This window comes from Capra hircus, chromosome 17, assembly GCF_001704415.2.
Source record: "Capra hircus breed San Clemente chromosome 17, ASM170441v1, whole genome shotgun sequence".
NCBI classification, from domain to species: domain Eukaryota; kingdom Metazoa; phylum Chordata; class Mammalia; order Artiodactyla; family Bovidae; genus Capra; species Capra hircus.
Genome location: NC_030824.1, coordinates 5383318 through 5407499, shown reverse-complemented (window position 1 = coordinate 5407499; position 24182 = coordinate 5383318). Strand labels below are relative to the sequence as shown.

The 24182-nt window shown below is 50.4% G+C and overlaps 1 protein-coding gene across 4 annotated transcripts in view; it reads left to right on the top strand.

Moving 5' to 3' along the window:
• The window catches only part of MYO18B (myosin XVIIIB), a 239338-nt gene that overhangs the window by 163111 nt on the left and 52045 nt on the right, over positions 1-24182 (top strand). For all 4 annotated transcript variants that reach the window (XM_018061067.1, XM_018061070.1, XM_018061069.1 and 1 more), the window contains exons 35-39: positions 1939-2052; positions 3184-3300; positions 4065-4148; positions 5545-5682; positions 8776-8961. In XM_018061067.1, coding sequence (XP_017916556.1) covers positions 1939-2052; positions 3184-3300; positions 4065-4148; positions 5545-5682; positions 8776-8961 — 639 coding nt within the window. The remainder of the gene's footprint in view (positions 1-1938; positions 2053-3183; positions 3301-4064; positions 4149-5544; positions 5683-8775; positions 8962-24182) is intronic.

The following is a 24182-nucleotide window of genomic DNA, read 5'->3' as shown; positions in this document are numbered from 1 at the left end:
CTGCCTTTCTGTTCTGCAGCACCAAGCTCCTTGCTGTTCCTGCCTCAGGACCTTTGCACTTCCTGTTGCCTCCATTCAGAGAATCTTCCCACTGAAAGCTCCACCTGGCTATTTCCTTTGCATCTTTTAGGTGTTAGTTGCATCAAGTGCCTCTCCTTAATGAGGCCTCTGACTTGTGCCTGAATCGAGGACTGGCTTTGCCCTGCCAGCCTGCAGAGGAGCCGTCCACCCCACCACCCCCTGCCCTGCCTTCCCAGAGGCCCTGGAGTCACCTGCTGGGGGGATGAGCCCACGCCTGACTTCTCATTTCCTCTGTCGATTATGCTCTAACATCGCCAATTACCTCCTCTGCTCCGCATCATTTTTCTCAGTGTGTCTTAGTCCCTCCCAGTTGCTGAGGGAAATGGGTCACTGCACCCTCCCCACCCAGCCCAGCACAGGGCCCTGCTGCAGAAACACACTTTCCTTACAGCCTTGAGGATGGAGTTTTGGGGAACTGTGGCTGCTGGCAGGGCGTGGGGCTGGGATTAGAGGCACTGGGCCAGGAAGCTGCGGGAGGAGGCTGGGGCCTTGGTTTCCAGGCTGTGCGCTGGGGGTATTAGCGGCACACACCTCCCAGGTCTGCCCTAGGACTGACAGGTGATACTGGAACGAAGGCAGCCTGCCTGCTCCCCAGCTCCAGTGTCATTACTGTGACGCTAACGTCGGGCTGAGCTCCCTGATGTGCTGAGGAAGATGAGCGTGGTCCCAGGCGGCCTTTCCCCACAGAGACCCCCTTGGCCAGCTGTCCTTGGGGCGTCCTCTGCCCTGGCCCCCCATTTTCCTTACAGTGATCAGTGGGGCCTCTTCGCTGGGTGGCTTCAGGGAGCTGATTGTGTGCATGCCATTTCAGGAGAAGTCTAGCTTGCCTTTTTCTCCCCCTGTCTGTTGGCACCAACCTTAATGTCATTTACTATTTTGGAGAGACCGTGGCCTGGCAGTTGAGGAAGCAAGCTGGTCTGGACGATTCAAGTGGTGTCGTTGCTCCTTGTAGCTGTGTGACTCCAAACAAGGCTCCAGCCCTCTCTGAACCTTAAGTGCTTGCCTTCAGTGATTTATAAGGCAGTTTTCTGCTCAGAGATTGTAGGGTTCAGAAACCGGGGGGATGCTCAATTGCAGAACAGACTTAGGGTTTGTGCACGAATGTGGTTTCTCCAGTGGAAAATGTTTGTCCTCTGGGGCCACAAAGGTCCTTGTACCTACCCCCTTGGCCCCACTCTGCCAGCATAGGGGGCCTGCTGTGTGCAGGTGGACAGAAGGAAAAGAAAGGTCAAGAAAGAGAAACTTGAAGTCTGTGGCTCTTAACCTTCAGGAATCTAGTGAAGTCATGTACCAGGAGGTGCTCACACATAGAATATTTTGCATACCATTTAAAAGGGGGTTCACAATTCTGATTAAAAACATCTGCTTGGCAAGTGCCCACTGAATGAACTATGAGCACCTCCTGTAGGAAGCCTTCCAGGCCCCCATCCTGTGTTTCAGGGTCTTCATGCCCTCCTCCTCCTTGTACCCTCAGAGGGGCTGTCATTACCTCCCTTCCTGTGTCCCCCGTGGGAGGGCAGGGGCCACCATGACTGTTCTGTGTGTGCCAAGTGCTGAGTGAGTGGCAGCAAACACCCGCTGAATGGGTGGGGGCTCGCCCCTGGCACTAAATCGGGGGTGGCCTGGCCTTACTTTGTGGGGCAGGGCTTCGTCAGTGTTGAGTGGGCTTGGAACCCAGCCGCCTCTACTGCAGACAGCTCTGCTGCCCCCTGTGTGAGTTGAAGAACCGTGAAGATGGGAGGGTCGCCGGCACTCCCCTTCCTGGAAGGGCCGGGGCCAGGCCGGCAGGGAGGGCCGACCAAGGGGGCCACCTCATGAGACCTTTCCCCTCCCCTCTCCCCCTCCTGCCGGGTCCAGCTGGAGCAGAGTGAAGCCAAGTGTGAAGATGCCTTGAAGACCCAGAAGGCGCTGACGGCAGACCTGGAGAACATGCATAGCGAGCTGGAGAGCATGACCCGCAGCAAAAGCCTGGTACCTGTGCCTCCCGGGGTGGGGCCGCCGCGGGCACAGCGGGAGGGCCCGGGGCACGCCCTGCGCTGTGCACGGAGGTCCAGGCACCCCTCTTAGACCCACTGAGTGCTCGGCACTCGGAGAGTACTGGCAGCTTTCTCCGAGCTGAGCGTGATCGAGGCATCGGGGGTGCGTGTGAGGGTCAGCTGTGTGAAGGGAGGCAAGGTGGCCCCTGTGGGCCCAGGGTGCTCAGCCCCGGGGGACACTTCCAGTCTGAGCCTGTCATTCACTCAGCACCGGAACCGCAAGTGGGAGTGCAGCTATCTGTTGTGAGCCCACACCATGCCCGCCACCCCCAGTCACCTGTGGTAGACCCACTGTGCGCTCACCACCCCAGGAGGGCACGTGGTCACTGTTACCGGGCTACTTCTTCAGGTCCAGACTTCCAGGCGGAGCCCGTTTGGACTCACTCCTAAAAGGACCCCAGCCATCTGGGATCTCAGCGCTGAACAGGGACAAATGACCATGCATCACAGCTCTATTATGCTGGTGAAGATTGGGTGTGGTTTCTGTGCGCCCTCTCTGGGTGTACAGGGTCGGCTTAAATTTATACACAATATGTAAAACCCTAAAGTTTAGGTGGAGCTAGAGAGTTATCAGCAAAAGCTTATATCTGGCCCTTTTGTCCCAGGTTTGGTTGGTGCTAGATCGAGGGGAACCTGCCCATAAACACTGATATACACTCGTGTACAGGGATGAATGTACACGCTCACATACAAGGTCACAGACGCACCTCCAAATAAAGACCCTTGTAGGTAAAATAAGCGTCTAAGTTTAGCCATAGTTACTGAGATTGCTCACACGTGCACCATGCACACTTAAACTGTATATGAGTAGATTCCTGGGTGGGCTTACAGATCTATCCATGCATACATGCTGCACTCATGCAGCCAGCCGCATGCCTGCCTAGTGTGCACACACGTGTGACATACCCACAGGAGGTGCTGACACAGCTGAGGCCTCCCTTTCAGGTAGATATTCACTCACCTGACACAGCCACGGGCAAGCGTCCCTGCTGCTCATCACCCCCTCCCCCCTGCAGACCCTCTCCCGCCCCCTCCTACCTCACCTGCCCTCGTCCTGCTCTGCCAGGTGGACGAGCAGCTGTACCGGCTGCAGTTTGAGAGGGCGGACCTCCTGAAGCGCATTGATGAGGACCAGGACGATCTGAACGATCTCATGCAGAAGCACAAGGACCTCATTGCTCAGGTAGTGGCCTCGGGCAGAAGGCGGCTTGGCGGCCTTGGGCGGGCAGGCGGGGACAGTGAGCAGGCGACTCAGTCGGGCCACTCTCTGGTCTCAGGACCTTGGAGGATAAACCACAAAGGTAAATAGGAATCATGACTCAAACTTACTTTTGTTCAAGATGGACATTTATTTGTTGATTTACAAAAGCAGTAAATTAGTACACCCATTATAAATACTGTAAAAGAATAAATACCTGTGGAAAAGAGAAAGCAAGGAGCCCTCCTCCCCTCTGGAATCCTCTCTGGGGATAGTCACATTCAGCCATTTGGCTCAACTCTTTCTTAAGGACTCTCCATTGCCTCATTTAGTCTTCAGACAGACCCCATGTAGAGGGTCTCAGCAGAGACCATCAGCCAATTTTACAGATGGGGACACTGAGGTGCAGAGAGGTTCTGCAGCTTGCTATGACTGGAATCCATGTCTGGAACCCCAGTTACCTGACCTCAAATAGTACTCTTCCCTCCGAATTCTGGCCCTCGTGCCACAGCCGTCCCATTCCATCTGGGCTCTCAGGGCGTGTGATAAGGTCCTGGACAGTTGACCGAAGCTATGGGCTATGGCGTGGGAATGAACTGCTCTCGCTGAGATCCTGGGGGGATGTGAGGGGCCCTTTAGAACTAGCTGTTGTCACAGACACTCTGTGATGTGCACATATCTGTGGGTGGGAGAACAAGGGACTTCCAGCAGAGCCTGTGGTCTCAAGATGACACTTTTCATCTCACCAGTCTGCTGCTGACATTGGGCAGATCCAGGAACTGCAGCTGCAGCTGGAGGAAGCCAAGAAGGAGAAGAACAAGCTTCAAGAACAAGTATGTGCTCACAGCCGCCGTGTGGTGGGGGAGGGCCATGGGAACTGCTGTTCACTCCCTCGGTTGTCCACTCAGCTTCAGTCACATGGCAGATGAACTGAGGACAGTTCCAGAAGACACACACACCACTGCCCATGCTTGTTCACACCCGTAGACACGCACACACACACACCACTGCCCATGCTTGTTCACACCCGTAGACACGCACACACACACCACTGCCCATGCTTGTTCACACCCATAGACACACACACTACTGCCCATGCTTGTTCACACCCGTAGACACACACACACACACACCACTGCCCATGCCACACCGACACACACACACCACTGCCCATGCTTGTTCACACCCGTAGACACACACACACACACACCACTGCCCATGCTTGTTCACACCCGTAGACACACACACCACTGCCCATGCTTGTTCACACCCGTAGACACGCACACACACACACACACTACTGCCCATGCTTGTTCACACCCGTAGACACACACACACACCACTGCCCATGCTTGTTCACACCCATAGACACACACACACACACCACTGCCCATGCTTGTTCACACCCGTAGACACACACACACACACACACACACACACACACCACTGCCCATGCTTGTTCACACCCATAGATGCCGCACACAGTGAGGCCTATCAGACATTCAGAGCAGGATTTCTCCCCCTGAGAAGTGGCTCCAAGGAACAGGGCTGGTCAGTGCAAGACAGGATCACCAGCCTCTGTGAAACTTCCTTTTAAGTCCTGATTTCTCCTAAGTTCCCTAAATTCCCCTCATTACCTAGTGAGTTGCTATCATCCATGAAACTCTCAAAGCTCTCTTAGAACCCACGCATGTGCCCACTTAGAGCAGCTGTCAGAGTGACTTGGTTCCAGCAGTCCATGTGGGCACAGAATGACCACAGCAGAACAAAATAATAGCGGGAGTGGCCATTTGCTGGTGCTTATTATATGCAAGGCATTAATCTCCTCCAGTCTCCATTCATGAGAGTGAGTACACAGGCTCAGGGGAGCACACTGGCCTTCCCAGACTCAGCCAGCTAGCCTGGGGAGCCAGCTTTGGAACTCCAGGATAGCGGCTTGGCTCCCAAACCTACTCTCAGTAGTGTCCTTGATGCGAAAGCTTTGCTGCCCTCAGACCCCAGGGCAAGAGCCGGAGGCGAGAGAAGCCCTGGCTAAAGGCCTGAGTGAAAGCTGAAGGCACGGGCCGGGGTGGGCTCCAGGGGCGGGTCCTCAGCCTGGATCTGGCAGTGCCTGCGCACCGGAGCTGAGAAGGAGCGGTGTGGATGGCCCCGGAGCTGGGTCTGGCCGGAGCCCCCTGTCCAGGACTCAGGCTGCCGCGGGGTCAGTAGCCGTCTTGGGTGCGTTCCCAGCTGCAGGTGGCCCAGATGCGCATCGAGTACCTGGAGCAGTCCACCGTGGACCGGGCCATCGTCAGCAGGCAGGAGGCGGTCATCTGTGACCTGGAGAACAAGACAGAGTTCCAGAAAGTGCAAATCAAGAGATTTGAGGTACCAGTTGGCGTGTAAATGTTGCCCAGAGCTAGAGCTGTGCGGGCTTTTGTGCCGGCTCCACCCTTCCCCCCCGCCCTTCGTCTGTCCTCCCCTACGCCTCTGTCTGTATCTGTATCACTCACCCACCTCCCACCTGCGTTCCCTCCCTCCCTCCTTCTTCAGTCTCCCGGCCCACTAGCTGCTCACCCACTCGGCCTGCCCGCCTCCTCCATCCCCATCTCTATCCGCCGGCGTTGGTCCATCCGTCTTCCCCCTTCCATTTGTTCTACTTCCTTTTTCTTCTTTCTTCGCTTCCTCTATGCTTTTCTCCCCTTTAGCCCTTGATCCCTCTGTCCATCTTTTATCCATTAATCCACTTCTGCCCATCTTCACCCGCCGCCCCCCGCTCATCCGCACAGGCGTGGGACACTTCTTTTGTAGCTAGTGTCAGGCTTTGTTTCAGGAGCATGAAAGATAGATGCTGCTTCCCAGAAGCACAGAGCTTTGTAGGAGATGTGGGTGCAGAGTACATCATGAGAAACGCTGGGCTGGAAGAAGCACAAGCTGGAATCAAGATTGCCGGGAGAAATATCAATAACCTCAGATATGCAGATGACACCACCCTTATGGCAGAAAGTGAAGAGGAACTAAAAAGCCTCTTCATGAAAGTGATAGAGGAGAGTGAAAAAGTTGGCTTAAAGCACAACATTCAGAAAACGAATATCATGGCATCTGGTCCCATCACTTCATGGCAAATAGATGGGGGGACAGTAGAAACAGTGTCAGACTTTATTTTTTTGGGCTCCAAAATCACTGCAGATGGTGACTGCAGCCATGAAATTAAAAGACGCTTACTCCTTGTAAGAAAAGTTATGACCAACCTAGATAGCATATTCAAAAGCAGAGACATTACTTAGCAAACAAAGGTCCGTCTAGTCAAGGCGATGGTTTTTCCAGTAGTCATGTATGGATGTGAGAGTTGGACTGTGAAGAAAGCTGAGTGCCGAAGAACTGATGCTTTTGAACTGTGGTGTTGGAGAAGACTCTTGAGAGTCCCTTGGACTGCAAGGAGATCCAACCAGTCCAGTCTAAAGGAGATCAGTCCTGGGATTTCTTTGGAAGGAATGATGCTAAAGCTAAAACTCCAATACTTTGGCCACCTCATGCAAAGAGTTGACTCATTGGAAAAGACTCTGATGCTGGGAGGGATTGGGGGCAGGAGGAGAAGGGGATGACAGAGGATGAGATGGCTGGATGGCATCACCGACTCGATGGACATGAGTTTGAGTGAACTCTGGGAGTTGGTGATGGACAGGGAGACCTGGCGTACTGCAATTCATGGGATCGCAAACAGTCGGACACGACTGAGCAACTGAACTGAACTGAAACATCCATAATAAGGAGAGAGGTCTGTGAGGCTTGAAGGATGGAAGTCTTTTCAGGCTAGGGAATCAGGGACGTTTCCAGGCAGATGTTTCCAGGACTTGGATGGGCAGTGGTGGGGTTCAGTGACTGTCTTCACTGTTAGCTCTGTATACCAATGGCATGGGACATTTATAGAGGCCATCACCACTGCCAGAACCTTCTACATCAGCTGCTCCACTTGATGTTCATCACAGCCCCTGGGGCAGGTGGGAGAGAATGAGAAGATGGCCCCAGAAAGGTCGAGTCATTCAAGATAAAGCAGGTAGCATCAAGGATAAGAAAAGACTGACTCCTGACCTTTGCTCCATTCTGGTCTCAGGTTCTCATCTCCTGTGGCTAGCTGGCTCCCCCACAGGGTGACCGTGTGTTTGGTCAATGGAAGGCTACTCTTCTCACTCTGAAACATTTTCTCCTGACCCTCTGTTGGGCATCTGGTCTCTAGGAAAGCTGCTCTGGATGAAGACCAGAGAAAAACTGTCTGCCTTGACCCTCCATGGTTCTCAGAATTGCTCACGGGATTCCTCAGGGCATAATTGTCTCTGCAGATCTCCATGGAACTCTGATCTATGATATTTTAAATGACTAAATATGTAATATTGAGCTGCATCACATATAATTTTTTGCTTGATTCTAGCAGCAGCAGAGAAAAAAGCCACGGTAGAATAACTTGAAACGCAGATTCTATCTCCAGACTCACTTTTCCTCTGCCATCAGTGTTCGAATTTAGCAGAGCCCCAGGTCCTGGAGATGGGAGACCCTGGGGACACAGTTTGGGCACTCTTCTTATGACCCTCCTGTTGCCCTTTGAAACTGTTGCTAAACTCCAGCTGAATGGGAAAAGAGGAAACAAGTTGTGAAGCTTTCCTTTCAGACCATCGTTCAGACTCTGATCTGGAAAGGGGTTCAGAATCCTTAGCAGGGACCTAAAATCTTCACGCAGGCTCCATTTTATGTCAGCACTCAAGTATTTGCCCACCAGAATCGATTGGTTCCAGACTTGTTGGCCATGAACACACACACACACACACACACACACACACACACACACACACACACACACACACACACACACACACGAATGCCATAAAGTAGGAGAGCTGAGGCTCATGGGAGATGACCTGCTCAAACCTCGTTTTACAAATCAGGAAACAGAAACCCACCTTGGGGAAGGGGTTTGCACCCACCTCTCCCTCTCCTCCCTGCCTGATGTCTTCTCCATGGCACCACTCCACCTTCCAAACCTTCAGCTGAATGAAGGCTGCTATAAATATTAATTCCCAGCCCTTACCCAGCACACAGGATGTGCTGGGTGCTGAGCCAAGCCTTCTGTATAACTTAATGTGTCCAACTCTCACAGCATCCCTGAGACATAGGTACAGGCATCCCTGCCTCTCAGAAAGGTTAATTCCCTGCCCAGGGTCACACAGCTAGGCAGATAGGTAGAGGTAGGATTTGAACCCAGAACATGAATTCAGCGTCAGTCACTATGTACACTGCCTTCCAGAGTAACAGCTCTCATTTTCTATGTTTCCTTCATTTTTGTACCAGAAATCATGGTTCTTACCCCAGTCGCTTCATTAAAATGCACAGAGACTCAGCAGAGGGTTTCTGTTCCTGGAGCCCCCCGGTGTCAGGCCCTAGACCTGTAACTCCAGGCTGGGCTTGTGCTCTCTGCCTGGGCTGCAGGTGCTGGTGATCCGGCTTCGGGACAGCCTGATCAAGATGGGCGAGGAGCTCTCGCAGGCGGCCGCGGCCGAGTCCCAGCAGCGGGAGAACAGCCAGTACTACCAGCGGCGCCTGGAGGAGCTTAAGGCGGACATGGAAGAGCTGGTGCAGCGGGAGGCCGAGGCCAGCCGGCGGTGCATGGAGCTGGTGAGTGCTGTCCTGGGACCGGGGTTCAGGAGGGGAGCCCTCCTCCTTTCTGAGGAAGGGCCTCAGGCGCAGGCCTCTGGGGACTTGGTATAAACCGGAAGCAGGAAAGAAACTGGCAGGGGATGGGCTGCGAGCCGACCCTGCCACTGGCCCCAAACTCCGGGGGCGTGTCCAAAGTGAGCCAATGCCGTTCATTCCTGCAGGACGGCGGTCAGCCACCTTTGTGTCTCAGGCTCCGAGCTTTCTCTTCCTGCCTCAGGCTTTCTGCTCCAGAGGCAGGGCAGCCTTGCAAAGAGGAGAGACTCAGCATTTATTAAATTTCTCTCTTGCATACTCCTAAGACCCATAATACCATGTAATCGTCATGTAGTCGTTACAGCCATGCCAAGTCAGAATTATTATCCCCCTTTACAGATGAGGAGACTGAGGCTTGACAGAGCAGACTTGTCCAGGTCATACCTAGCAAGCACGAGAGCTCTTCCTGGGCTGTTAACAACCACCACAGAGATAAAAGACAAAAGCAGTTGTGCTAAGCCCACTGCTTATTTAAGCATTGGCCAGGTGCCAGGTTCTGAGTTAATCCTTTCTCATTTAAATCTCTGTGCAATCCTGTGAGGCAGGTACTGATCTTATTGCCATTTTCAGATGGGAAAGCCGAGGCTCGGGGACACACACATGTCAGACTGAGGCCCACAGTGGTACACTCACTTGCTCAGGGCCACACACAAGTGAGACATTGAGCTCAGCTCTGCCCAACTCTGCAGTCTCCGCCTTTATTCACTGAGCCATGCTTGTCCCCTGCTGTTGCTCAGGCTACATTTTAAATTGCATTTCCTACCCAATGGGAAGGTTTCTCCATAGTCGATTATATTTTCACGAGGACAGTTTCCTGCAGGGATCACAGAGCACCTGAGACAGCCTGCTCCTCCTCTCCCTCAGGAGCCCAGCTGTCTCCCAGCCTCCAGGTTTCCACTTGCGTGGCCTGGGAGGCACCCGGCACCCCCTTGACCTGCCACCAGGCACCTCATCTGAGACAACCCGTATCGCGCTGTGGTTCAGCCCAGAGGGCTCTAAATCACCGTGATTATCTCCTTCCTGCCTGGTCCACTCTGGGCTGTGACAGGTCTCACCACCTGTCCTCCTGCAGCAAGTTTATTTCTTGGGCCCCTGCCTCCCGCGGCCGGTGTCACTCCCGTCAGCTCTGCCCTTGACAGGCCAGCAGGCCGCTTGTCGTGTGGGGAGGCAAGGCTCCGCACAGAGACCCAGGTTCCCAGACAGAATCCGAGCCCTGTGACGGGCAGCTCCTCCACTCCACCTCGCCCCCAGTGGCCCCAGGAGCGGGTGAGGCTCTTTCTTCCAGCTGACAGGCTAACTTCCTTGTTGACCAGCCCTGCTTCTCATGCAGCCCAGCTCCCCTCCTGCCAGCTCTGGCTGGACTCAGACAGCATCCCAGCCTTTCCCCTCTGATGTCTTCGTTAACTGGCCACACACCCAGGCTTTCCGGTCACATCAGGTGGTGGTTTTCCTCCTCTCCCCTCTGCTCTTTTTCTCTTTCTCTCTTTGTCCTGCCCTCTCCTTTCCGCTCTTCTTAACTTCCCTCTGCGCTCCCCTATTGGGTGGAACATGACTCTCCTTTCCAGGGACATCGTATACTTAAGATCTATAAAGGCCCTAAAAGATGGCAAAGGTTATAGTGCAACCCCCATAATACGGATCAAAACTCTAAAGCACAAAGCTTGCACGTTTGCTGGTTAGACCTGCATTTTCTCTGGTTTCCTGTTTCAAGATTCTGGATAAGCTTACCAAGGCTGAACTATCCTTTTCATTTTGTTGTCTTTGGGGGTGGGTGGTGTATTAGTTTTCTAGGGCTGCCTTGGAAATTTACTCCAAACTGGGTGGTTTGTTTATTTGTTTATTTAATATAAATTTATTTATTTTAATTGGAGGCTAATTAATTTACAATATTGTATTGGTTTTGCCATACATTGACATGAATCTGCCACGGGTGTACATGTGTTCCCCATCCTGAAGTCCCCTCCCACCTCCCTCCCCATCCATATGTATTTGACTGCACTGGGTCTTAGTTGCAGCTCCCAGGATCTTTGTGGCATGCAGGGTCTAGTTCCCTGACTAGGGATTGAATCTGGGCCCCCTGCACATGGAATGCAAACTCTTAGCCACTGGACCACTAGGGAAGTCCTAACTGGGTGCTTTAAACCGAGAGCAATTTTTTCTCTCATGGTTCTGAAGGCCAAAGTCTGAAATCAGAATATTGGCAGGTCCACGCTCCCTCTGATGGTTCCAGGGTAGAATTCTTGTTTGCCCTTCCAAATTCTGGTGGCTCTAGGTGGCCCTTGGCATGTGGCTGGGTCACTCCAGCCTCTGCCTCTGTCTCCACATGGTCCTCCTCCTGTGCGTGTGTGTCAGATGCCCTTCGACCTTTTCTTCTAAGGCCACCTGTAACTGGATTTCGGGCCCACTCTAAATCCAATCTGATTTCATCTGAGGTCTTTGCCTTAGTTATATTTATAAACATGCTTTTTCCGCATAAGGCCGTGTTGACAGGTTCTGGGAGGAGGTAACTCTCAGGGGGCCCCTCTTCCAGCCCCTCTGGAGGGAGGGTGTGTTGCTGCACAGCCGGCTGTTGCTGCAATGATTCTGTGGGGGCAGGGCGCACAGGGACAGCATCAGGCCACAGGCCTGTCCTAATAGTGGATGTCCCCAGCTCACCAACCCACCTGCCTTCTTACAGACACCTTGCCTTTGAGCCCCAGGATAGATATTTCCACTGGGGGAGGAGACGATGTCATATTTCCTCATATCCTCATTTATCAATTTACTGAACACCAACTCTGGGCATGGCACGCAGATGGCACTGGAGGGGAGGGACAGGGAATCACACGGCCCCTGCTTTTTGCAGAAGCTGACAGTGTGGGCAGAGCACTGCTGGTGGGAGAGTTGGGCGAGGGGAGTTCTCAGAGGAGGCCTGTGGCCGAGGCCCCTCCTGTTGGCGTGGCGTCCTGGCACTCTGCCAGGCGTCCGGGAGATGGCATCTCACCTTTCAGGCTTGTGGCGGTGCCGCCAGTTTGCCTTCTTCCCTTCCACCCCATAAGACAAGGGATGGCTGCTCTGTGCCGTGTGTCCTTGACAGACTTCACCTGGGAGGTGGTCAGGGTTCCAGTTCTTTCATTCTTTGAATTGATATGTATCCCTAGTTTTTACTCCAGGCCAAACCCAGGGCTGGATGTTGGGGACTAGCAGGGAAAGATGGACCCTCACCCCCAAGGAGCGTAAACCTCAGGGAGAAACACCGCCAAGGCTACTGCTTGTGTATTTTCTATGTTTCTCTGTGCTGGTGGCTCTGAACTTTCACGGGAAAACAAAGGATCCGTGTGCTGGACGGTCTTAGAAGGCCAGTTGGCATCATGCTCCTGCTCACAAGTCATTTTCTGTGAGTAACCATTGCCGTCTTCTATCTTGAAAGTTCAAATCTCCCTGAGAGAGAGAATGAGTTTCTGAACTCCCTGAGCCAAGCATTCATGCATTTGTTCCCTGAACACACATTGATTGGGTCACTCTGGGCTTTGGCTCTTTGCAGATGTCATCTTTTTAAAAAAAAAAAAAAAGTTCATTTATTTGGTGCCTGCCAGATTTGTGTTGCGATGCACAGGACCTTTAGTTGAGGCAAGCAAAGTCTTAGTTGCAGCAGGTAGGATCTAGTTCCCTGACCAGGGATCAAACCCTGGCCCCCCTGCATTGCAGCCACAGTGTCTTAGTCACTGCACTGCCAGGGAAGTCCCAGATGTCACCTTCTCTCATGCTCCTATCACCCCAGCAGGTGTGGACGCGTGGTGCAACCCCAGGGCTGCAGAGTCGGGTGGCAGAGCTGGGGTCAGCTTCCCTGCGTGTCCAGCTCAAAGCTCTCACTGGGACAGCACACTGCCCTCCCAACCCACCCCTGCTGAGAGATGGTCTCTCTGCTGCAGGAGACCCCACAGAGGAGCCCGCATCCTGGGCCGTGACGAGAAGCGGGCAGGATGTCGACGGCTCTGCCCTCTGCTTTCCTTCCCGCCTGTCCCAGCTGGTACCATTTGTCACTGCCAGTGTTGGTTTAAAGGGCCGTGAGTTGTTTCGTGTGAATGATTTACACCCCTGGCCGGTGCACCGGCACGTCCAGATCAGGATCAATTACCCCGCCAATGGAACTTCTCTTCCCAGAAAAAAGAAAAATGAGGTTTTGCCATTAATTTTCGTAAATGTACTATTCCTGGCGACTCCAGGAGCCATTATGGAAAAAAGAATATTCTGGCTCTAAATCATTCAAGACCCTTTGTCATTGGGGTGGCGAGACAGCTCATCTGTGGATTTATGTCCTGTTGTTTTTCCATAGTTAACAGAGCTTGGGCGAAACCACCTCAGCCCCAGGACAGTGTAGCCAAGGGAGGTCAAGGGCAACTGAAAGAACTGAGGGTGACTGGAAGGCCAGGCCTCTGCTGGCTTCCAGCCAGATGCACCGGCTTTGAAGGCTGTGCCTGTCGGGTTTACCCTTCATTACTTGGGTCTGACACTGTAGTCTTAACTTTCCCTTGAGCCTCATGCTCTTTTACGAGCTGGCGCCTCTGCTCACTCTTAGCTCATCCCCCAGTGACCCAAGCTAGAAATCACAATGGCCCTTCTTTCTCCGGCCCACACAGATTAATGGCCACGCCTGCTGATTTTACCCTATTGAGGTAGTTTTCAAATCCACCCACTCATGTTCCAACCCTATGTCCTCTGTCTTTATTTTAATCTGCAACCCCCCTGGACTAGGCCCATACAGTTACCTTGTATCTTGGCTCCCCACTGCTCCTATATGCTTGCCCCTCCCTGCAGATCCTTCTAGAAGGGGCACATCTTTACTGTGTCACTCTTCTGCTAAGAAACCTTCCATGGCTCTCCTCCACTGCCTTCAGAACAGAGCCCCAGCTGCTTCCTAGAGGTCGAGCCTCTGTAGGTTTCTCTGCCTTTGGTTGTTGGCCTCTTATCACCTCGCATGATCTACTCGAGCATGAAGGCCCCTATGTCAGGTTATTTCTTGACTCATCACCTTTGTTCTCATGCGTCCCTCTGCCTGCCTCCTCACCCTTTCAGATTCAGATCAGGGCTCACTGCCAGGAAGCCCTCAAGTTTACGTAACTCCTCTGTGTTCCCACATGGCCTTGTGTTCACCCTATTTACATAGATTATTATGATTACCTGTGTTCTTGTCTTCCTAGACTGGGAGTCTCTGAGATAAGGGGTGGGTTTATTCAACTGTTGGTCTCCAGTTCAGGGTCAGGCACAGGATAAAGCCTCAGAAATTGTTTGCTGAGTGCTTTCCATAGCATTTTGAAGTTTTACCTTTTAAGAGAACAGCTCAAATATTATCTTAAAAGTTGGAACTTTCAGATCAACACACTTTGGTTTGCATCCTGCTACATGGCTGTGCCCTCTCCCTGATGTTCTGGGAGGTGCAGACATGGGTGGACCAGGACCTATGCCTCTGGAGCTCTCAGGATCCAGAGGAGGAGATGCATGTGTCTCTGAATATTTCTGATACAGGCTGGGATATGCAAGCAAAAAAGAGGAAGTGGTTTGGTAGAACTGGGAGACCTGGAAAAGTTTGCCTAGAGGATGTACCATCTGAACATCTTAAATGATGAGTCAGAGTAGGCTGGAAGCTTTGGGGTACTGTGTATAGTTGCTCAGTCATGTCCAACATGTTGCAGCCCCATGGACTATAGCCCGCCAGGCACCTCTGACCATGGGGATTCTCCAGGCAAGAATACTGGAGTGGCTTGCCATGCCCTCCTCCAGGGGATCCTCCTGACCAGTTCTCACTGGTCTGGCTGTGGACATGGAGTCTCTCTTTCTCTCTCATTTCCTCACACAATTGTTCTGGCTCATCTTGGGGAGGAGTATCTGCATTAGTTTCTCAGAGCTGCCATAACGGATTACCAAAAACTGGTTGCTTTTAGACAGAGATGTGTCCTTGCATGGTCCCAGGGACCGGAAGTCTGAGAGCAAGGTGTCAGCATGCCCACTCCCTCTGCAGGCTCTGGGGGAGTTTCTTGCCTTCTTCCAGCTCCTGGGGGCTCCAGGCGTTCCATCTCACTCCCCATCTTCACATGGTCTTCGTCTCTTCCCCATCTCTGTGTCCTCTCTTCTCCTAAGGACACTGGGCCTCCGATTTAAAGCTCCCCTAATCTAGTCTGACCTTGTCTTAACCATATCTGCAAAGACCCTATTTCCAAAAAGGTTATAGTCTCAGGTTCCAAGTGGATATCATTTTTGGAGAGGACACCTCAGCTCACTACAGGGTGGTGGAAAGATCACTGGATTCGAGGTATGAGACTGTGGATGGCTAAGTGAACACTGCAGAACCTCAGTTTCCCCTTCTCTAAAATGGGAGCAAGATACAGCTGATCTCATCGGGTGGCTGTGAGGATGAACTGAGATGGTGTGTGTAGAAGTGCCCAATGATAGAACACAGTAGGCACTTAATAGATGCTACTGTGTTTTCTTTCTCCTTTCTTTTCACTCCTATGATGACTCTGTCTTCGTCCACTCAGACAACATCCTAAGTCCACCAGCTCCGTGTGCGCATCCCGCCCTGCACCCATGATGGCTGGGGGCCGTGTTGATGAGAGCTAGCGCTTTACAGCTTACTGCATGCTGGGCGTTGGGGTAAGGGCTTTACCTGAGATCTGTCCTTTAAGCCTCACCCTTGGAGGTCATTGTCCCTCTTTTACCAATAAAGAAATCAAGATCGGAGAACTGGAGCAACCGTTCCAAGGTCTACACCCCAGTCAGTTGGCTGAGATAGAGTCTGGACACAGGTCTGCACTGGCTCAAACTGGCTCAAACTGGCTCTTCTTTGGAAGATATAGACACATGCTACTTAATCATTCAAGTACATATTTTGCAAGTGAGTTATAAAAATCAATATTGCTCTTGATTCTGTAATCTAGAGTTTCTCAGTCTTGACATTACTGACATTTTGGGTCGAATAACTGTCTGATATGCTGGCTGTCCTGTGCCTTGTTGGATATTCAGCAGCATCCCTGGCCTCTGCCCAGCACGTGCAAGTAGCCCCACCTCAGGTCATCACAAAACTGTCTCCAGACCTTGCCAGCTGTCCCCTGGGGAACAGAGTCACTTTGTTCTAATCCCATCCTCTCAGTAACCCTAAGAAACGCCTACAGTACTGTCCACTTCGTGTGTATGTGTCTGGGTGTGTTAGTCACTCAGTCGTATCCGACTCTTTGCAACCCTGTGGACTAGCCCGCCAGGCTCCTCTGTCCATGGGACTCTCGAGGCAAGAATACTGAAGTGGGTTGTCATGCCCTTCTCCAGGGGAATCTTCCTAACCCAGGGATCAAACCCAGGTCTGCTGCGTTGCGGGCAGATTCTTTACCCGCTGAGCCACCAGGGAAGCCCCCCTCATTTGACAGATGATCACACTGAGACTCAGGGCAGGGTGTGGGGAGTGCCCTGATGTACCCCAGGTCACAGAAAAACTGCAGTGGGAAGACTGCAGGGTAGTCTCAGCATAGACTCAGGGTAGGAGGAAGAGGCAGCCTAACCCCTAAACTCAAAGGGAAAAGGCAGAAGCAGTGCCAGCAAACCCAGTCCTAACCTTCCCGAGACCCAGAGGTGACTTCACAGCAGGGTCTAATTCAGAGTGGAATGGGAGGCCTCACTGCAGACTATGTGCTTTTAATAATGTTTAAATAAAACATGGGAGCGTGGGTGTGATCTCCGCACTGAGCCTGGCTCGTCAGCAGCCCAGGGAGAGTCATAAATAGTTAATAGACAACCACTTATGGCTCTACTTCTGTTAAACCCGACATCAATTATATATGATTCATGAATTATGTATCTGGTGTTACTTTGGGGTATATTTTCCACCTTTGGGGGAAAAGAGTGAAAAGAATGTGAGGCATAACAGAGAAGGGATGGCTGTCTTCCGTACTGGTGAATTTCCCTCTGAGGAGGGAGCCTCGCATGGATGCAGTGGGGAGGTTCCAGCGAACTTAGACCTGGGGAGACTCAGATCACCAGGAGGAGAGCGGGGGCTGTGGTGTGCCGGCTGGCGTTAACACTCGGCTTTGCAGGGTAGGTGGAGTCCCGGCTTGTAGTGTTTTCCAACCTCTCTGATGTAAAGCCTCCCCCCGGGGCTGGTGCCCAGCCAACAGTGTGACGTCACGGAGTGCGGCGTTGGGAAGCCTCGCAGAGCAGCGCTGTTACATGGTCTCTTCACCATACAGGTGTGATAGACATGAACAGCTGCAGGAGCTCTCCAGATCCCCTGCATTGGCAGGTGGGTTCTTAACCACTACACCACCAGGAAAAGTCTCACCTTTGCTTTCAGTGTGATTTATTTAATTACTTGTAAGTTGATATTATTCAGCTTTTAATAATACATAGCTGTATAACAGCTGGCTCACAGAATTCCTGAAAATTCAGCCATCAGCTCTTGCCAGCCAATAAGGAACTAGTTCCAGCACATAGCAGGCTTGGCGTCTCCTTGGGGGTGGGGTCGCCCTGCCCTGAGAATAGGAAGAGCAGAAGTGGGAAGTCAGAAGGCTCTTAAATCACATCTCATCGCTTGCTGACTGCCCTTTTTTTTTTTTTTTTAAAGCCAGATTACACCAGTCTGAGAGCTCTGTCCTCTTGAGAACGTTCTTTCACCTCATGTATGAAAGGGGTGGGATCAAATCGACTCAGAAAGACTGAAGCGAGTAATCCATGCCACGCTTCTCGCTCTGCCTGCCACATAACTGCCCCTCCGGCATGCTGGCTGCTCCGTCTCCCCGTCTAGTTCCCTTCTTCCTGTCTTCTGAGATTCTGGCAGATTTTGTGTAGTTTTCATGTTTGCTTTTGCTTTGGGTGGCTTTGGTTTGAAGCTACCCAAACACCCATGTTTCCAAACTCTAGGTCAGATCACAGCCCCTCTCCCACCAGCTACACCCAGGGGCATCCACCAAGCCCAGAGTTAAGGATTTGATTTTAGAAAGCTCTCAGTGTTTGTCTCCCACCAATGACTCTGAATTTCAGAGCATAAAGATGAATTATTTTGTCTGGGAAATGGAGTATTTAAAAAGGCATTCCACGTGGAGGGCATTTGAGGCCATGCTGCTGCTGCTGCTAAGTCACTTCAGTCGTGTCCAACTCTGTGCGACCCCATTGACGGCAGCCCACCAGGCTCCCCTGTCCCTGGGATTCTCCAGGCAAGAACACTAGAGTGGGTTGCCATTTCCTTCTCCAGTGCATGAAAGTGAAAAGTGAAAGTAAATTCCCTCAGTCATGTCTGACTCTTAGTGACCCCATGGACTGCAGCCTACCAGGCTCCTCTGTCCACGGGATTTTCCAGGCAAGAGTACTGGAGTGGGGTGCCATTGCCTTCTCCCTGTGGGGCCATGAGCAGGGTGTAAATAACACCTTTTATAGCTCTCTTGACAGGGAGATAGCGCTCCTAATTACTGCCCCGTTATCTCAGCGTGATCCAAAGCAACCTGACACATTCCCTACACTCCCGCTTCACGTGCCATGTCTTTCCCCACTAGGAACAGCCTCCCATATTCTCAGAGAACTGGCAGGGAAAACGCGGCCTTTGTGTCACCCGGCCTGCTTGTCTCCACACAGAGGTTTCCATACGAGAGAAACTTGTTCCTAAAAAGGACTTCGAACCTCATGTCACCAGCCCCAGATGTATTTCTGAAATGTGAATTTTCCTGAGCTCTCTTGATCCCAGGTGGTGAATGCGCTTCAATTCAAGAGATGTTATCATCTAATGAAATGAGTTTCTTTGCATCTGCCTCTGAGATGAGATATCTAGATAATAAAATCTATTACGGGAAGCCTACCTAGGAGTAATTGGGTCCATTACTCCCTGACTTACAGCATTGTTTCAGCATCAAAAACAGGCTCTCCAGTAATTAATCAGAATTTAAAGTTGCTAATACCAATTACACACAACGTGTAGAGTCTGGAGATGACAAACTGAAGAACAAATACTAATCTCTTCCCCAGAGACTTCATCACTTGAACTCGTGTCACTTGAGACTTGCTGGAAATTAGAATAACTTAACTCCCCAAAGTTAATTACTTTATAAAAGGTGTGGGGGGGAGATATTGGTTGAATGGTACAGGTGTATATTAAATTATTTTAAAAATCCAATTGAAATTGTTTAGATGAGGTTAAGCCACACTTAATTGCATGTCAGAGAGGCTTGGGAAGGTCAGTCTTCACAACCGAAAAAGCACAGTCACTGTCCCAGTTGAACATCTTCAGGAGATAGTGATCCCAGGGAGCCTCTAGTCAGACTCTTAACGTTTTAAATTCATTTCCAAACTATAATTTGGTTTGAAAGATAATTAATCTCTTTCTAGTGCTTTCTTTTTTCTTCTTTGGCTGAACTGAAACAGCGAGAAAGTAGAAGGAGATCTCAGAACTTGAGGATAAAGCAAGCAGTGGTAAAGAAAATTTGGCTGATTTGGAATTGCAAGTATAGATTAATAAAAATGAATGACTGAACTGGTCTAAGTTAGAGCTCTTTTGGTTTTAAGCGACAGAAACAAAGCTCAGATTGGCTTAATAAGCAAAAGGGAATTTATCACTTATTCTAATGAACTGGTCCTTTATAGAAAAAAAGAAATTTTGCTTACCTTTACCCTTGTACATGAAATTAAAAGATGCTTGCTTCTTGGAAGAAAAAGTGTGACCAACCTAGACAACATATTAAAAACCAGAGACATTACTTTGCCAACAAAGGTCCATAGTCAAGGCTATGGTTTTTCCAGTAGTCATGTATGGATGTGAGAGTTGGACCATAAAGAAAGCTGAGTGCCGAAAAACTGATGCTTTTCAACTGTGATGTTGGAGAAGACTTTTGAGAGTCCCTTGGCCTACTAGGAGATCCAACAGTCCCTCCTAAAGGAAATCAGTCCTGAATATTCACTGGAAGGACTGATGCTGAGGCTGAAACCCCAATACTTTGGCCACCTGATGTGAAGAACTGACTCATTGGAAAAGACCCTGACACTGGGAAAGACTGAAGGCGGGAGGAGAAGGGGACGACAGGATGAGATGGTTAGTGGCATCACTGACTCAATGGGTATGAATTTGAGCAAGCTTTCGGAGTTGGTGATGGACAGAGAGGCCTGGCATGCTGCAGTCCATGGGGTTGCAAAGAGTCAGACCCAACTGAGCAAATGAACTGAACCCTCAAACATGGCTTGGCACATACTAGGCATAAAAAAATCTTCCCTGGTGGCTCAGAGGGTAAAGTGTCTGTCTGTAACGCAGGAGACCTGGGTTTGATCCCTGGGTCAGGAAGATCCCCTGGAGAAGGAAATGGCAACACACTCCAGTACTCTTGCCTGGAAAATGCCGTGGATGGAGAAGCCTGGTAGGCTACAGTCCAGTTCAGTTCAGTTGCTCAGTTGTGTCCAACTCTTTGCGACCCCATGAATCGCAGCACGCCAGGCCTCCCTGTCCATCATCGACTCCCGGAGTTCACTCAGACTCACATCCATCGAGCTGGAGATGCCATCCAGCCATCTCATCCTCTGTTGTCCCCTTCTCCTCCTGCCCCCAATCCCTCCCAGCATCAGAGTCTTTTCCAATGAGTCAACTCTTCGCATGAGGTGGCCAAAGTACTGGAGTTTCAGCTTTAGCATCCTTCCTTCCAAAGAAATCCCAGGGCTGATCTCCTCCACAACAGACTCTCAAGAGTCTTCTCCAACACCACAGTTCAAAAGCATCAATTCTTCGGTGCTCAGCCTTCTTCAGAGTCCAACTCTCACATCCATATATGACCACAGGAAAAACCATAGCCTTGACTAGACAGACCTTAGTCAGCAAAGTAATGTCTCTGCTTTTGAATATGCTATCTAGGTTGGTCATAACTTTCCTTCCAAAGAGTAAGTATCTTTTAATTTCATGGCCGCAGTCACCATCTGCAGTGATTTTGGAGCCCCCCAAAATAAAGTCTGACATTGTTTCCACTGTTTCCCCATCTATTTCCCATGAAGTGATGGGACCAGATGCCATGATCTTCGTTTTCTGAATGTTGAGCTTTAAGCCAACTTTTTCACTCTCCACTTTCACTTTCATCAAGAGGCATTTTAGTTCCTCTTAGGAAAAGGAGTACGTCAAGGCTGTATATTGTCACCCCGCTTATTTAACTTATATGCAGAGTACATCATGAGAAACACTGGACTGTAAGAAACACAAGCTGGAATCGAGATTGCCGGGAGAAATATCAATAACCTCAGATATACAGATGACACCACCCTTATGGCAGAAAGTGAAGAGGAACTAAGAAGGCTGAGCGCTGAAGAATTGATGGTTTTGAACTGTGGTGTTGGAGAAGACTCTTCAGAGTCCCTTGGACTGCAAGGAGATCCAACCAGTCCATTCTGAAGGAGATTAACCCTGGGATTTCCTTGGAAGGAAGGATGCTAAAGCTGAAACGCCAGTACTTTGGCCACCTCATGCGAAGAGTTGACTCATTGGAAAAGACTCTGATGCTGGGAGGGATTGGGGACAGGAGGAGAAGGGGATGACCGAGGATGAGATGGCTGGATGGCATCACGGACTCAATGGACATGAGTCTGAGTGAACTCCGGGAGTTGGTGATGGACAGGGAGGCCTGGCGTGCTGCGATTCATGGGGTCGCAAAGAATTGGACACGACTGAGCGACTGAACTGAACTCACCTTCTACCATAAGGGTGGTGTCATCTGTATATCTGAGGTTATTGATATTTCTCCCGGCAATCTTGATTCCAGCTTGTGTTTCTTCCAGTCCAGTGTTTCTCATGATGTACTCTGCGTATAAGTTAAATAAGCAGGGTGACAGTATACAGCCTTAACATACTCCTTTTCCTATTTGAAACCAGTCTGTTGTTCCATGTCCAGTTCTAACTGTTACTTCCTGACCTGCAGACAGATTTCTCAAGAGGCAGGTCAGGTGGTCTGGTATTCCCATCTCTTTCAGAATTTCCCACAGTTTATTGTGATCCACACAGTCAAAGGCTTTGGCATAGTCAATAAAGCAGAAATAGATGTTTTTCTGGAACTCTCTTGCTTTTTCCATGATCCAGCAGATGTTGGCAAGTTGATCTCTGGTTCCTCTGCCTTTTCTAAAACCAGCTTGAACATCTGGAAGTTCTAGGTTCACGTATTGCTGAAGCCTGGCTTGGTGGATTTTGAGCATTACTTTACTAGCATGTGAGATGACTGCAATTGTGCAGTAGTTTGAGCATTCTTTGGCATTGCCTTTCTTTGGGATTGTAGTGAAAACTGACCTTTTCCAGTCCTGTGGCCACTGCTGAGTTTTCCAAATTTGCTGGCATATTGACTGCAGCACTTTCACAGCATCATCTTTCAGGATTTGAAATAGCTCAACTGGAATTCCATCACCTCCGCTAGCTTTGTTCGTAGTGATGCTTTCTAAGGCCCACTTGACTTCACATTCCAGGATGTCTGGCTCTAGATGAGTGATCACACCATTGTGATTATCTTGGTATTGAAGATCTTTTTTGTACAGTTCTTCTGTGTATTCTTGCCACCTCTTCTTAATATCTTCTGCTTCTGTTAGGTCCATACCATTTCTGTCCTTTATCGAGCCCATCTTTGCATGAAATGTTCCCTTGGTATCTCTAACTTTCTTGAAGAGATATCTAGTCTTTCCCATTCTATTGTTTTCCTCTTATTTCTTTGCATTGATCGCTGAAGAAGGCTTTCTTATCTCTTCTAGCTATTCTTTGGAACTCTGCATTCAGATGCTTTTATCTTTCCTTTTCTCCTTTGCTTTCTCCTTTCTCTTCTTTTCACAGCTATTTGTAAGGCCTCCCCAGACAGCCATTTTGCTTTCTTGCATTTCTTTTCCATGGGGATGGTCTTGATCCCTGCCTCCTGTACAGTGTCACGAACCTCATTCCATACTTCATCAGGCACTCTATCTATCAGATCTAGGCCCTTAAATCTATTTCTCACTTCCACTGCATAATCATAAGGGATTTGATTTAGGTCATACTTGAATGGTCTAGCAGTTTTCCCTACTTTCTTCAATTTGAGTCTGAATTTGGTAATAAGGAGTTCATGATCTGAGCCACAGTCAGCTCCCGGTCTTGTTTTTGTTGACTGTGTAGAGCTTCTTCATCTTTGGCTGCAAAGAATATAATCAATCTGATTTTGGTGTTGACCATCTGGTGATGTCCATGTGTGGAGTCTTCTCTTGTGTTGTTGGAAGAGGGTGTTTGCTATTGAAAGGTCAGGGCGAGGTCAGGATGAGAGGTCAGGGCGAGGTCAGGATGAAAGGTTCAGGGCGAGGTCAGGATGAGAGGTCAGGGCAAGGTCAGGCATGTCGGGACATGCCCCGGTAGAGGGCGCTGCAGACAAGCCCCGGAGACAGGCCGGCAACCAAGCCGACTAATCAGGAGCCGACACGAAGCCCTCGCCATCCAATTAGAAACTGACACGGAGCCCTTGGACACCAATCACCGCTGAGCCTGCGTTTTTTTCCTTATATGGGAGGCCCGGCCTGGGCTATAAAACCCTTCCCCACACTCACAGACTCCGCAGACTCCTTTTCCCCTGCAGACTCCCTTTACCCCGCAGACTCCCTTTGCTTCGCAGACCACCCCCCCTCGCTTCCTTGCTTACCCGCCCCCTGGAGTTCTGCCCGAGAGCAACCACCCAATAAAAGGCCCTGATCAACGGTCCATAGGTGTGGCTCCTTCTTCCCGTGGCATTTCTTACAGCTATGACCAGTGCATTTTCTTGGAAAAACTCTATTACTCTTTGCCCTGCTTCATTCCGCATTCCAAGGCCAAATTTGCCTGTTACTCCAGGTGCTTCTTGACTTCCTACTTTAACATTCCAGTCCCCTGTAATGAAAAGGACATCTTTTTTGGGTGTTAGTTCTAAAAGGTCTTATAGGTCTTCATAGAACCATTCAACTTCAGCTTCTTCAGTGTTACTTGTTTGGGCATAGACTTGGATTACTGTAATATTGAATGGTTTGCCTTGGAAACAAACAGAGATCATTCTCTTGTTTTTGAGATTGCATCCAAGTACTGTATTTCAGACTCTTTTGTTGACCATGATGGCTACTCCATTTCTTCTGAGGGATTCCTGCCCGCAGTAGCAGATATAATGGTCATCTGAGTTAAATTCACCCATTCCAGTCCA